Source organism: Phascolarctos cinereus, unplaced genomic scaffold (genome assembly GCF_003287225.1).
Source record: "Phascolarctos cinereus isolate Bilbo 61053 unplaced genomic scaffold, phaCin_HiC Scaffold_4;HRSCAF=312, whole genome shotgun sequence".
Taxonomy (NCBI): Eukaryota; Metazoa; Chordata; class Mammalia; order Diprotodontia; family Phascolarctidae; genus Phascolarctos; species Phascolarctos cinereus.
This window is the reverse complement of record NW_027555847.1, coordinates 5727653-5743003: the sequence shown is the minus strand read 5'-3', so window position 1 is coordinate 5743003 and position 15351 is coordinate 5727653. Positions and strand designations below refer to the sequence as shown.

Below are 15351 nucleotides of genomic sequence, written 5' to 3'. Positions count from 1 at the left end.
TTTTTTAATATAAATTTATTTATTTTTAGTTTTCAACATTCCCTTCCACAAGTTTTTGAGTTCCAAATTTTCACCCCATCTCCCCCCTTCCCCCACCCCAAGATGGCATGCATTCTGAATATCCCTTCCCCTACTCTGTCCTCTCTTCTATCTCTCTCCCCTTCTCTTATTCCCTTCCCCTTCTATTTTCCTGTAGGGCAGGATAGACTTCTGTACCCCATTTCCTATATTTATTTCCCAGTAGTATGTGAAAACATTTTTTTAAACATATGTTTTTAAAACTTTAGGTTTCAAATTTTCTCTCTTCCTCCCTCCCCACCCACCCTCATTGAAAAGGCAAGCAACTCAATATAGGTTGTACATGTGCAGTTATGCAAAACACTCCATAGTAGACATGTTGTGAAAAACTAACTCTATTTCCCTTAATCCTATCCTGCCCTCCCATTTATTCTATTCTTTCTTTTGACCTGTCTCTCCTCAGAAGTATTTACTTCTGATTACCCCTTTCCCAATCTGCCCTCCTCTCTATCATTCCCCTGCTCTCTTGTCCCCTTCCCCCCCCTTTTCCTGTAGGGTAAGACAGATTTCCATACCCAATTGAATGTGTATGTTATTCCCTCCTTAAGCCAAATCCTATGAGAATAAGATTCACTCATTCCCTCTCACCTTCCCCTGTTTCCCCTTCCACTGTAAGAGACTTTTCTGTTGTTTTTTTTATGAGATAATTTACCCCATTCTACCTCTCCCTTTCTTCTTCTCCGAATATAATCCCCTCATCCCTTAATTTTATTCTCCAGATATCACCCCTTTATCTTCAACTCACCCTGTGACCTCTATCTATCTATCTACATATACATACATACAATTTTTTTCCTCCAACTACCCTGATACTGACAAAGGTCTCATGAGTTATAAATATCATCTTTCCATGCAGGAATGTAAACAGTTCAATCTTAATAAGTCTCTTATGATTTCTCTTTCCTGTTTACCTCTTCATGTTCCACTTGAGTCCTGTATTTGAAAGTCAAATTTTCTATTCAGCTCTGGTCTTTTCATCAAGAATGCTTGAAAGTCCTCTATTTCACTGAATGACCATTTTTTCCCCTGAAGGATTATACTCAGTTTTGCTGGGTAGGTGATTCTTGGTTGTAATCCTATCTCCTTTGCCCTCCGGAATATTATATTCCATGCCCTGGTCCTTTAATGTAGAAGCTGCTAAATCTTGTGTTATCCTGATTGTGTTCCACAGTACTTGAACTGTTTCCTTCTGGCAGCTTGTAATATTTTCTCCTTGACCTGGGAACTCTGGAATTTGGCTACAATATTCCTAGGAGTTTTCCTTTGGGGATCTCTTTCAGGAGGAGATCTGTGGATTCTTTCAATTTCTATTTTGCCCTCTGGTTCTATATCAGGGCAGTTTTCCTTGATAATTTCTTGAAAGATGATGTCTAGGCTCTTTTTTTGATCATGGCTTTCAGATAGTCCAATAATTTTTAAATTCTCTCTCCTGGATCTATTTTCCAGGTCAGTTGTTTTTCCAATGAGATATTTCACATTGTTTTCTAATTTTTCATTCTTTTGGATTTGTTCTACTGTGTCTGATTTCTCATAAAGTCACTATCTTCCAATTGCTCTATTCTAATTTTTAAGGAAGTATTTTCTTCAGTAAGCTTTTGGACTTCCTTTTCCATCTGGCCAATTTTGCTTTTTAGGGCATTTTTCTCCTCATTGGCTTTTTGGACCTCTTTTGCCATTTGGGTTAGGCTATTTTTTAAGGTGTTATTTTCTTCAGTATTTTTTTGGGTCTCCTTTAGCATCACTCTCAGTTTTTCCTCTACTTCTCTAACTTGCTTCTCAAAATCGTTTTTGAGCTCTTCCATGGCCTGGGACCAATTCATATTTTTCTTGGAGGCTTTGGATGTAGGGGCTTTGACTTTGTTGTCTTCTTCTGGTTGTATATTTTGGTCTTCTTTTTCACCAAAGTAAGATAATATAGTCTGACTCTTTTTGCTGCTTGCTCATGATCCCGGCCAATTACTTGAGTTTTAAACTCTTTGTTAAGGTACAATCTGCTTCCAATGTGGAGAATGTACTGTCCCAAGCTTCGGGGTTTGTACAGCTGTTTTCAGAGATACTTGTAGGGACCTGTAAATTTTCAGTTCTTCCAAGGTGGTATGATAAGGGGCAGGGTGTTTACTCCTTTACTGGCCTGTGACTACAAGTACTCCTTTCTGTCCTGTAACTGTGAGGAGGGGCTTCTCTCTGCAATTACTACAAGCTCCACCACGCCAGCGCTCCTCCTCACCCCAGCACCGCTGCCCAGAACTGTGGCCCAGATCCAAACACGGGCAAAGGAAGAGATTCCTGCGTCAGCACTGGCAAAGAGATCCCTGCAATCCCTCTCTGACCAGCCACTGGATTCCCCCTCAGTCTGTGGGCCGGAAGTTCGGGAAGCAGCTGCCCCCCCCACAGGGCCACGCTCTTGGGGAATGGAGCTGAAACCCCGCCTTCCTTTCTCAGGCACCGACAGAAACAGACTTTTCCCACTGACCTTCTAATTTGGCTTTGGCATTGGTGGATTGAGGAGTCTGGAAACCTCCACAGCTGCCGGAGATTCAGTCCTCTGAGGCCTGCTCCAGGTTTGCTGCGGCCTGTGCACCCACACTGCGCTGCGCTCCCAGCCCGGAGCGACACACCTTTCTGATCAACCATCCACGTTGTCTTGGGCTGGAAATTTGTTTCACTCTGTCTTTTTGTGGGTTCTGCTGCTTCAGGATTTGTTTAGAGCCATTTTTTATGAGTATTTGGAGGGGTTTGGAGGAGCGCTCAAGTCACTGCTTTCACTCCACCATCTAAAGAAATTGTTGACTTGTTTGTTCTCTCAGCTTTGACTGAATGTTTGGAGGAAGACTTGGGTTCCATTGCTGTTATCCCCAAAATGCTGCTTCTGATGGTGTGCCCAGAGAACAGCAGCCAGGGGCAAAGCGCCCTGAGCTCATGTGCTGGGAGGGCAGGCTGGAGAAGGGAAGACTGAGGGCAGCCCTGCCAGCTGTGAGGAGCTGTCCAAAAGAAGCCAGATTAGAGCCTGTCTGCTTGGCCCCAGAAGACTGAGCTAGGAATGTATGCAGAAGCTAATAACAATGACAATAACATTACTAACAATGATAACAGCAGCTGGCATTTTTATAAATGATATATATATGATGTATGTATGTATGTGTGTACATATATACATATATGTGAATGTGTGTGTACGTATATATATACATATATATATATATATATGTATATATATATATATATATATATATATATATATATATATCTTACAAAGCACTTTACAAATATTAACTCATTTGATCCTCACAAGAACCCTGGGATCTATGTGCTATTATTATCCTCATTTTAAAGATAAGGAAATTGAGGCAGAAAGAAATTAAGTGACTTGCCCAGAGCCACAGAGCTAATAAGTGTCCAAGGGAGGATTGGAACTCGTGTCTACCTGACTCCAAGTACAGTGTTCCATCCACTGCACCACTTAGCTGCAGCCCAGAAGTTTCCAAGAGGCATATTTAAACTTGAAGTAACAAGAAAATTCCTAGAAATCAGACCCAAAAGTATAATGAGCTGCCTGGGGGGGGGGGTCTTAAAGCAAAGTCTGGACAGCCCCTTGTTGGGACCTGCTTTTATGGGGCTAATTTTTGCCAGTTACATGTTAGAGCAGGCGACCTCTGAGGCTTCTTTCAAGTGAGAGATCCTGTGATTTAGCAGCAGACCCCCCCCCCCTGCCAGCGCAGCTGCCTCAGCAGTCTCTCAGTCTGCTCAAGTAATGAACACCCCAAGTCCACCTCATAACCTCGATACCAGGGGAAGGGCGTTCAGGGGAGAGGGGCTGTGATGGGCAAGGACCCTCCCGCAGAAGGAAGGGGCCAAACGGCCAAGCTGATGGACCTGGCGAGTGCTGCCGGCTGGCCCTATAGGTCCTGGTCTGGCCTGGGACTCTGCAGGTCTTCAGATCGGGGTACTGAACAAATATTGGCTGATAACCCTGGAGTTCTCCATATGAGGAATCTGACAAACCACATGTAACTTATTTGGAGGGTTGATCAGACAGTGCTTTCAACCCCCTCTCCTATCTAGGGCATCATTATTTCATTTTTATTTTTAATTATTTTTTTTTTAAATTTCACAGCGTCTTCTTTTCTCATTTCCTGATCTTCCTCTCTCTTCAACCCTCACCCTCACCCTGGCCCTTTCAATGAACCTTCCTTTGTCATTAAAAAACAATTAAGGAAAACCGACCCTCACGTCCAGAGAGGATAATGTGGAAGAGGTAAGGGGGGAGAGATTCTGACCACCCCAGTGCCCGTTCATCCCAGTCTGGCTGACCTCAAGTAGACCAGGAAGACTTGAGCATGCGCCATCGTAGGGTCCCCTCATGAAGCATCTGTCTGGGCTCCGGCCGTTGCTGTGGGTATGAGGTAATGCAGCGGGCCTTGTATACCTCCCGGACAGCTAGGCTGTCCTGTTCAATCCCTGACGCAGAGGCTTCCCTCGCCGGAAGTCCCGGTCCCCCCAGGGCCCCACATTCCCCCTTCAATAGCTAAGCCATCTCATGTTTGTACTTCACCTTGGGCCTCACACCCACAGCCCCAGGCACGTAGCAGATGCTTAATAAACACTGCTGACTGCAGGTTTCCCTGTGGGCTGCCGCCGACACTGGCCAGCGTGCTCTGAACGCCTCTTTGCCTCTCGCCCTCCCAGAACCTGTACCAGAACCGATTTCTCGGCCTGGCCGCCATGGCCTCTCCATCGAGGAACTCCCAGAGTCGGCGCCGGTGTAAAGAGCCACTGAGATACAGCTACAACCCTGACCAGTTCAACAACCTCGACCTCAGGAACGGGCCGCACGACCGGGTCACCATTCCTCGGTCCACCAGCGACACGGACCTCGTCACCTCCGACAGTCGCTCCACGCTCACGGTCAGCAGTTCCTGCTACTCCATTGGCCACTCTCAGGACCTAGTCATTTACTGGGACATCAAGGAGGAGGTGGACGCCGGGGACTGGATCGGCATGTACCTCATAGGTGAGTACTCCTGGAGGGGGCCTCGTTCTTGGACGGTGCCGAGCGCTCTCTGGCTGAACTACCCACTCATCCTGGTTGGGAGGTTGGGTAGGTAGAATACAGACTTTGGGGAGAAGGAGGAGGAACTAGGAAAAGATACAAACAGAATAATGTCTATGCAAATTTGGAAAAACCTTAGATGAAACAAAAAAAAATTTTAATGAACCATGAGGTGCTGTAAGGGGACAATGCGAAAGCAGCAGGGCCGAGGAGCACGGAAGGTGGGGAAGTAAGGCAGATGCCGCGAGTGACTGGGGCGCTCTCACACTGTCGTCGAACCTAAAGCTTCCTGTTTCATAGCAAACCCAAGACAGTTCAATGACTCGTGGTCATCAGGCCCTGGATCTATAATTGGAAGTGACCACAGAAAAATGCGGAGTCTGACTCCCCCATTTTACAGATGAGCAAAGCGAGGCCCAGAAAGATAAAGGGAATAAGCCTTTGCATGCCACCTGCTACGTGCTAGGCACTGTGCTAAGTGAGTCACGATAATTGTCTCATTTGATCCTGTCAACAACCTGGGAGGTAGGGTGCTGTTATTATCCCTATTTTATAGTTGAGGAAACTGAGGCAAATTCAGGTGAAGTCACTTACCCCTGGTCACGCAGTGAGTTGGTATAGATGTCAGGATTTGAACCCAGCTCCCTTGACTCCAACAATCTTTCCACTGTCCTACACTGTCCCTTCTCATTCTACAGTCCATCTAGATCTCATTTCTTTCTGGAATGGATCTGGAGGCCAAATATTTGGCTGTTTAACACAGTGAATTAGAGTGTAGGAATGAGAGCTCACTTTCCAATCCTGACCAAGATTCAGTTCCCTTCTCGCTGAATTCTTAGCTTATGGCCAAGGGCTTCTGGGAAGTTCTGGTGACAGGGGAGGTGATCACTCTATCCAACCGGACCTGAGATTTCATTGGCGTGGAAGGCCCGCAGGGAGGAAACGCCCTTGCTCTGCAGCATCAGGTCTTCTGGGGAGCCCGTGGCACGAAGAGGTCAGGCAGGGCCACACAGCTAATTCGTGATGGGGCAGGCTTTGAACCCAAACCCCGCCGACTCCTCTGTCCGTGATGCATCTCTCTGTGAATTAGAAGACGGAGGGGCAGGTCAGCCTCACCAGGACGGAACCCAGCAGTTCTCCTGTGGGGGAGTGACGGCTGAGGCGTCCAAGGGCCAAGGTTCGGCTGATTGGTTTTGGTTTCTGAGACTCGAATGCAGCCCCTGCAGGAGGTGGGTGAGCCGGCACGAGGCTGCCCCCTCCACAAGCTGTTCTGTGTAATTGCTTCAGGCTCTGACACCTCCCACAGAGAGAAGTCTAAGCTCATCATTTGCTTCAGGACCTTTGTCCTGGAGTCGAGGGACATCCCAGGTTAGACCCCAACAACCCCTTCAGAAGCCTCTGAGCCAGGACCCCTCCCCTCCAGGGTGAGGTGGGGCTTCTGAGGGCTCCATCCAGGCCTGCCCACTGAGCCTCCAGACCTCCTCTGTTCGTTTTCATACAGAAACAGCCTCTTGGTAGCTGGAGTCCGGAAGCTGCCCTCCTAGCATTGATGTTAGAGCAATGACTGCCCTGAGGCATCCCATGGAGGGGCCCTGGAGCCAAGGACCTTCCATGTTGTTATCTGGAGCCTCTCGGTCTGAGGAGAACCCTGACTCAAAGTTTTACCCATGGGGCAGATCTGGAAGCATCAGAATGGCATAGAAGAATTGGCATCGGTCACAACTGTGCCCTGTAAGAGGAAAGATCCTGGGAAAAACCCTGGGGTTGGAGTCAGAAGACCTGCATTTGAATCCCACTTCTTATGTGTATCACCTTGGGCAAGTGTAAAAGAGGCTTCTTCCTCATTTGTAAAGGGAAGGGTCAATTACTCTGGGAGCATCTAGGAAGCACCAAGCCCAGTGCTTGAGCAGGTTTGCACTCAGTGCTTCTAAGGTCCGTGCTCTGTCTAGGTCCACGAATCTATCACACAGGGTCCACGTCAAAGGCAGGGGCCATTACCAGATCAATCTGAATCTGATAAGTAAATGACAAGACATGATGTGAGAACAGCCAGACTGAAGGTGTCAAAATCTCTAGCCACCATCTGCTGGGAAATGTTTAACAACCAGCTCTACAGAAAAAACCATCATTGGTCTGATGCGAAATGTTTAACAACCAGATCTACAGGGGAAAATGTGCTGAGGATGCATTTTTCAATTTAATCTGCATAATTAATATTTTCTCTATCCTTTTTTTTTTAACAATCAGCCAAATGATAAATTAAGCCCTGAATTGTAGCATTTGCTGATTTTTGAGGTATAAATGTTTCTAAGGAAAACTAATCAATTGGCTGTCCAAAGCTGGTTCAAGCTGGCTCCAGCACACCCCATCTTCTCCTGCCCAGCCCAGTATCCATGAGCGCCCCTCATGGCAGCGAGCAGGTGGGCATGCAGCCGGCTCTGCAGTATGCTGGGGACTGCAGGAAGCCTGGGAAACAGCCTGGCTTTTTTTGCTGAAAAGAAGCAATAGCTGCAGAAGACCAATTATGCAAACAGCTGAGTAACCCAAACAGTGTGACGAGAAAGCTCACGTCCCCACATGCATACATGCGTGTGCTGAGAGAATCCCAAGGCAGACGTAGTTTGAAAACAAGTGTATTTCAAAGGGATACAGTTATTCCCATTCGCCATGGAAATGTTGCTTTTGAGAAGTAGCTGGATACTGAGTAGAGTAATGGATAAAGTCCAGGCCCAAGAGCCAGGGCTAACCCTGGGTTCGAATCCTGCCTCTTTGTGACCATGGACCAGTCACCCAAATTCTCTGTGCCTCAGTTTCCTCATCTGCAATATGGTGACAGCCCCTCTTTTCAATGGCTATTGTAGGGCTCATATGACAAGATGTTTTTAACGTGCTTTAGAAACCTCACAGCCCTGTGAGCAGCCATCAAAACCGAGTTGGTCACAGAAAGGATACTTGGTGAGATGCTGTTTCCAGGTTCTTTGTCAACACCAGACCAAAATGTAAAAATGAATCACCTGAGGCTGCCTGCATCTTCTGAAAGGTCTTCCCTGAGACAAGGGCCTGAGCTCCTCCTCCGCTGATGTGAGCGCTGGGGTTTGTCTGACAGCTGAAGGCGTTTCTTTGGTGCCTTCCTTCAAAAGCAGCCCTTCCCCCACCTGCCCCTGAGAGCCTGGCCTCCTGCCCAGGCCGTCCCTCCCCACTGCCCCAACCCCAAAGTCTATTAAATGGCCTGACAGAACTGGCCCTGGCAGAGAGCCAACCCGAGCCAGTTACTTTGAGTGGTCATATTTGAGCTTGTTCTATAAGTATTTATTAAGCACCTACTATATTCCAGACAAGGGAGAGACAAAAGACAAAAATGAAATAAATGCCTCTGCCCTCATAGAGCTTACATTCTAGCAGGGACAAGTAATGTAAGCAAACACAAATTACATAAGAGAAGGAAACAGTCATTTAGTAGGCACTGACTACGCTAAGTACGTTACAATTATCTCATCTGATCCTCACAACAATCCAAGGAAGGAGCTTCTATTATTATCCCCCTTTTATAGTTGAGGAAACTGAGGCAGACAGAGCTGAAGGGACTTGTCTGGCAGGGTCACAAAGCTAGTAAGTGCCTGAGGTTGGATTTGATCTCAGAACTATTCACACTGCAACGCCCAGCAGCCTATACAAAGTAAATGTAAAGGGATTTTAATGGAGAAAGCTCAGAAGACCATATGTGGGCTGAGCCTTAAAGGGAGCCAGAGGTCCCAAGAGTTAGGGGGGGAGATAGGGGTAGGAGAGTATTCCAGGCCTGGGGGCTAGCCTTTGCAAAGGTACAGAGGTTTGAGATGTAATAGTGAGCATATGGCAGGAAAAAGAGATTGGGGGAGGGAGGAGGAGAGAGAGACAGAGACACAGAAACAGAGACAGAGACAGACAGAGACAGAGAAAGAGAGAGAGAGATAGTGACAGAGAGAGACAGAGAGACAGACAGAGACAGGGAGAGAGCTTCTTTTAGGAATATCAGTTTGGCAGCTCTGTGGAGGATGGATGAGGGGAGGGGATGGAAAGCATTGAGGTCAGTTAGGAGGCTATTACAACAGCCTGAATGAGGGGTGATGGAGGTCTGAGATGGAATTTAATCACACAAAGTCACACATCCCAAGGAGCAGCTCCTCCCTAGGAAGCAAGCTCTTTCAGGGAAGGGAATATGTGAGATTTTTGTCTGATTTTGTTGGGTGCCACTGAATTGGTCTGTATTTAAACTTGACCTATTTCATCTAAACATCACCTGTTCTCTCAAGGGATTCTTATATAGATGGACTTGAGGCCCTTCCCCAAAGTGGTCACCCCACCCCCGGACACTCCAGCTTATCAGTGTCCTGAAGAATGTGGTGTCCATAACTGAACACACTACTTGCCTGGGCATTCCGGAGGACAGCCAGAGCACAGGGGATGGAGCACTGAGTGAGTCCCTGGGGCTGAGTCCTGTGTTCAGTGCTTCTCGTAGGTGGGGCGCTGGGTGGTATTAGCTTTCAAGGTTGCCAGATCACACTGCTGATTGGCATTCAGTTTTCTGTCCTTTGAACCCCCCAACCTTTTCCAGACAAACTGCTCTCTAGTCCTGCCTCCCTCAGCTTCTGCTTGGGAAGCTCGTTTCTAGAAACCAAAGGCAAGACTTTTTACCTTTTCCTAGTAAATTTCAGCTTTTTAGATTGAGTCCAAGTTTCTAGCCTGTCAAGGTCCCTTTGGATCCTTCCCTGCAGTGCACTAGCTGCCCCTCCCAGCTATGTGTCATCTGCAAATGGAGTAGGAATACAGTCTCTGCTTTTATCCAAGTCGCTGATGAAAAGATTGAGCAGCACCAACCTAGGCACAGAACCCTGAGGCACTCCACTAGAGACCTGTGTTGACATCAAACTTATACCAGTTTCATATCTTCCTGATTGTACTGTAGTGCCAGTAACTCCCTGACCTCTCGATCCACCATATGGAAAGAAAGAAACAAGCATTTATTTAGTACCTACTGTGTGCATTATATCACATACTTCACAAATATAATTTCTTTTCATCCTCATGACAATACTGCAAAGTAGGTGCTACTATTATTATCCTCATTTTGCAGATGAGGAAATTGGGGCAAACAGGTGAAATGACTTGCCCATGGCCATACTGCTACAAGTGTCTGAGGCTGGATTTGAACTCAGGTCTTCCTGACTCTGGCCTAGTGCTCCATACACTATGGCACCACCTCGCTGGGGGTTCCCAGAATACCTACATCATTCTGTGCTTTTCAGGTAAACTTCACCTATAGCCACCTCTGCTCTAACAGCCTAATAACCCTGCGCAAGAAAGGGTTAGTCTGGCATGACCTGTTCTTGAAGAGGCTAGCACTTATTGTTTTGTTTTCCTCCTTTGATCATCCCATTAATGACACACTGGAATTTTTCCTGAAGATAAAGCTGACCTCATCTGCCCATCATATACAGATGACATTCCCTCCACCTTCTGAAAATTGACTCTTCTTCCTCCAATTCAAGGCTGCTTCTCCCATGTCCATAGTCTTCACAGAGTCATTGAGGGTCTCTCACCAATCATATGTGCCTATTTACAAACAAACAAACAAACATCTAAGGGCACCTTCCATCTGGGCATAATGACTTGAATTTGTCAAAGACAGCTACCCCTTACGAACTTCTTTCTTTTCTTATGGATCAGTTCCTGGTTTTCCATTCTCCTTGTCCAACAGAGCAGATAACAGAGAAGAATTTAGCAGCTCTGCTTTCTCTCCACTGGCAGCATTCACTGTCCCATCCCCCTTCAGCAGCAGCCCTAGCTCTTCCTTCTCGTCCTGGGCTTGTCTTTGGAACCTCATCTCACGCTGAATGTTAGCACTCCAGACCATCCTTCTAGGCTAGAGCCACACTTCTCTCTTCATCCTTTACTTCCGTCCACTGGGTGTCCTCTAACAATGGGATTTGCCATTACTTCATGGGTCAATCCTGAGTCAGACACACACTTGAGTACACACATACACTCCTAACTCCTCCAGATTGAATCTTTCCTTGTAACAAAGAAAAAGAATTAAGCAAAAATGCATAGTAGAGTCATCCAACATCCTAGGGCACACAGGATTCTGCCTAGTAACCCCCTACCTTTCCACCAACTTGGGTGGGGGGAGGATTCATTCATTATCTATTCTCTAGGACCCTCCTTGGTCTTTCTCTGGCTCAAGAACCTGGCTTCCTTTGAGGGGTCTTGTCATTCAGAGTATATTTAGTCACTGTGAATGGGGAGCTTTGGAATATACTTAATTTGTTCTTCATCAATTCATACAAAGATTCCCCTACTTCTGGGAATTTCTCATCTTTATTATATCTTATGTGTATCGACTCCAGGCTTTTTCTTGCCCATTCTTCTGTTGGTAGGCACCCACTTTCTTTCAGGTTTTGATTAGCACAAGTTTTAATCTATACTGAACTTTTGTTTCTTTCTTGGATTTCTTTGGGGATATGTGCCCACAAGGACAATCAGTGTTTTGAAGAGTATAAACAGGTGACTCACCTTTCTTCCAGAATTCCCAACTGATATTCAGAATAAATAGGCCAATTAAAAGTGTCAATAACTTTGTTAGTGGCACTGTCTTTCCAAAATCCCTTGAACACACAAACTGCTTTTTTTTAAAACTAATTTTCTGGATGTAAGGTGAAGTCTCAGAGTTATTTACCCTACATTTCTCTTACTGGTAGTGATTTGGAATATGTGGAATGTATATTCATATAGTTCTTTATATTAGCAATTTTCCATTGGTAAGCTGTTTGATTGATTGGAGAATGACCCCTGGTGTTGATATATTTCTGTCAATTCTTTGCACAGTTTAGCTGTCAGATTTGTAAAATAAACATTTATTTATTTTCAGTTTTCAACATGCACTTTTATAAGATTTTGAGTTCCAAATTTTTTCCCCTTCTCTCCCCTCCCCCAACCCCAAGACAGCATGTAAATTGATATAGGCTCAACATCTACATTCACATTAAACAGGTTTTCACATTAGTCATGTTGTAAAGAAGAATTAGAATCAATGGGAGAAACCATGAAAAAGAAGAAACAGAGAGAGAGAGAGAGAGAGAGAGAGAGAGAGAGAGAGAGAGACAGACAGACAGACAGACAGACAGACAGACAGAGACAGAGAGACAGAGAGAGAGAGAGAGAGAGAGAGAGAGAGAGAGAGAGAGAGAGAGCAAATAATATGCTTCAATCTACATTCAGATTCCATAGTTCTTTTTCTGGATGTGGACAGTATTTTCTGTCATGAGTCTTTTGGAGTTGTCTTAGATCCTTGCCTTACTAAGAAGAGATAAGTCTATCAAAGTTAGTCATCACATAATATGGTTGTTACTGTGTAGAATGTTCTCCTGGTTCTGTTCACTTTGCTCAGTGTCTGTTCATGCAAATCTTTCCAGGTTTTTCTGAAATCTGCCTGCTCATCATTTCTTTTTTTAAAATTAATTTATTTTGAATTATCAACAATCACTTCCATAAGCTTCTGAGCTTCAAATTTTTCTCTTTCTCCCTCTCCCTCCCCACCACCCTCCCCAAGACGGTGCACAATCTGATATAGGTGATACATTTACATTCCTATTAAACATATTTTCACATTAGTGATGTTGTAAGTAAGAATTAGAGCCAATAGGAGAAACCACCAGAAAGAGGAAACAAAACACAACAGAAGAAAAAAATGGCAAATAGTATGCTTCAATCTGCATTCAAACTCCATAGTTCTTTCTTCTTTGTGGATAGCATTTTCCACTATGAGGCCTTTGGAGATGTCTTAGATCCTTGTATTGCTGAGAAGGGTTAAGTCTATCAATATTAGTCATCGCACAATATGGCTATTACTGTGTACAATGTTCTCCTGATTCTGCTCACTTCACTCAGCACAGGCCATACAAGTCTTTCCAGGATTTTCTGAAGTCTGCCTGCATGTCATTTCTTATAGCACAATAGCATTCCATTACATTCATATACCACAACTTGCTCAGCCATTCTCCAATTGATGGGCATCCCCTCAATTTCCAATTCCTTGCCTCCACAAAAAGAGCTGCTACAAATATTTTTAAACATGTGAGTCCTTTACCCATTTGTATGATCTCTCCGGGATACCTGCTCATCATTTCTTATGGAACAACAGTATTCCATTACATTCATATACCACAACTTGCTCAGCCATTCCTCAATTGATGGGCATCCCCTCAATTTCCAATTCTTTGCCACCACAAAAAGAGCTGCTATAAATGTTTTTGTACATGTGGGTCCTTTTCCCATTTGTATGATCTCTTTGGGATACAGCCCTAGAAGCTTCTTTGGGATACACCCTTTGCTGGGTGAAAGGGTATGCACAGTTTTATAGCCCTTTGGGCATAGTTCCAGATTTTCCTACATCTTCTCCAGCATTTATCACTTTCCTGTTTTGTCATGTTAGCCAATCTCATAGATGTTATGTGGTACCTCAGAGCTGTTTTGATTTGCATTTCTCTAATCAACAGTGATTTAGAGCATTTTTTTCATATGACTATAGATAGCTTTAATTTCTTCATCTGAGAACTGCCTGTTCATATCCTTTGACCATTTCTCAATTGGGGAATGACTTGTATCCCTATAAATTTGGCTCAGTTCTCTATCTATTTTAGAAATGAAACTTTTATCAGACACACTGGTTGTAAAAATTCTTTCCCAGTTTTCTGCTTCCCTCCTAATCTTGGTTGAATTGGCTTTGTTTGTGCAAAAACTTTTCAATTTAATGCAATCAAAATTATCCATTTTGCATTTCTTAATATTATCTATCTCCTGTTTGGTCATGCATTCTTCTGTTCTCCATAAATCTGACAGGTAAACTATTCCTTGCTCTACCAGTTCGCTTACAGTATCAGCCTTTATATCTAAGTCATGTACCCATTTTGACTTTATTTTGGTATACAGTGTAAGATGTTGGTCTATGCCTAGTTTCTGCCATACTCTTTTCCAGTTTTCCCAGCAGTTTTTGTCAAATAGTGAGTTCTTATCCCAGAAGCTGGAGTCTTTGGGTTTATCAAACACTAGATTACTATAGTCATTGGCTACTGTGTCTTGTGTGCCTAACCTATTCCGCTGATCTCCCCCACTCTATTTCTTAGCCAGTACCAAGTAGTTTTGACGATTACTGCTTTATAATACAATTTAAGATCTGGAATGCCTAGACCACCTTTTCCTGCATTTCTTTTCATTAATTCCCTTGATATTCAGGACCTTTTGTTCTTCCGGATGAGTTTTGTTATTATCTTTTCTAGCTCTCTAAAATAATTTTTTGTAGTTTGATTGGTATGGCACTGAATAAGTAAATTAATTTAGGTAAAATTATCATTTTTATTGCGTTAGCTCAGCCTACCCGGGAGAACTGATGTTTTTCCAATTGTTTAGATCTGACTTTATTTGTGTGAAAAGTGTTTCATAATTGTGTTCACATAGTTCTTGGGTTTGTTTTGGCAGGTAGACTCCCAAATGTTTTATAATGTTTATAGTAACTTTAAATGGAATGTCTCTTTACATCTCTTACTGCTGGGCTTTGTTGGTAATATATAGAAATACCAATGATTTATGTGGGTTTATTTTCTGTCCTGCAACTCTGCTAAAGTTGTCTATTATTTCAGGTAGTTTTTCACTTGATTCTCTAGGATACTCTAAGCATATCATCAGATCATTTGCAAAGAGTGATAGCTTTGTTTCTTCTTTGCCTGTTCTAATGCCTTCAATTTCTTTTCCTTCTCGTTGCTAAAGCTGACATTTCTAGCGCCATGTTGAACAGCAATGGTGACAACGGCCAGCCTTGTCTCAGCCCCGATCTTATGAGGAGCATTGTGTGCAAATCCTTTTCTCACTGAACATGATCTGTTTGTACAAAGGCTATTGTAATTTTAAGCAATAAAATTGTCAATTTTATCTTCCATGATTTTTTTCCATCCCTTGTTTAGTTAAGAATTCTCCGCATCTCCGTAATTTGGAAAGATCCCTCCTTCAATCCTTCTGTATGTCCTTTCTGACACGACTTTAATATTCAGATCCTTTTTGAGCTTATTTTGGTATATCATGTGAAATACTGGTGTAAATCTAGTCTCTGCCAATCTGCTTCCTAATTTTCTTAGAAGTTCTGCATCTTTCCCTAAGTTATTTATTGTTTTCTTTAATCATCAGACACTTCTTAT

General features: G+C 44.0%; 1 protein-coding gene across 4 annotated transcripts in view; it reads left to right on the top strand.

Moving 5' to 3' along the window:
• Nucleotides 1–15351, top strand: part of HECW1 (HECT, C2 and WW domain containing E3 ubiquitin protein ligase 1) — a 317358-nt gene that overhangs the window by 162763 nt on the left and 139244 nt on the right. For all 4 annotated transcript variants that reach the window (XM_078152039.1, XM_020964420.2, XM_020964419.2 and 1 more), the window contains one exon: nucleotides 4765–5089. In XM_078152039.1, coding sequence (XP_078008165.1) covers nucleotides 4801–5089 — 289 coding nt within the window. In that variant the 5' untranslated portion in view covers nucleotides 4765–4800. The remainder of the gene's footprint in view (nucleotides 1–4764; nucleotides 5090–15351) is intronic.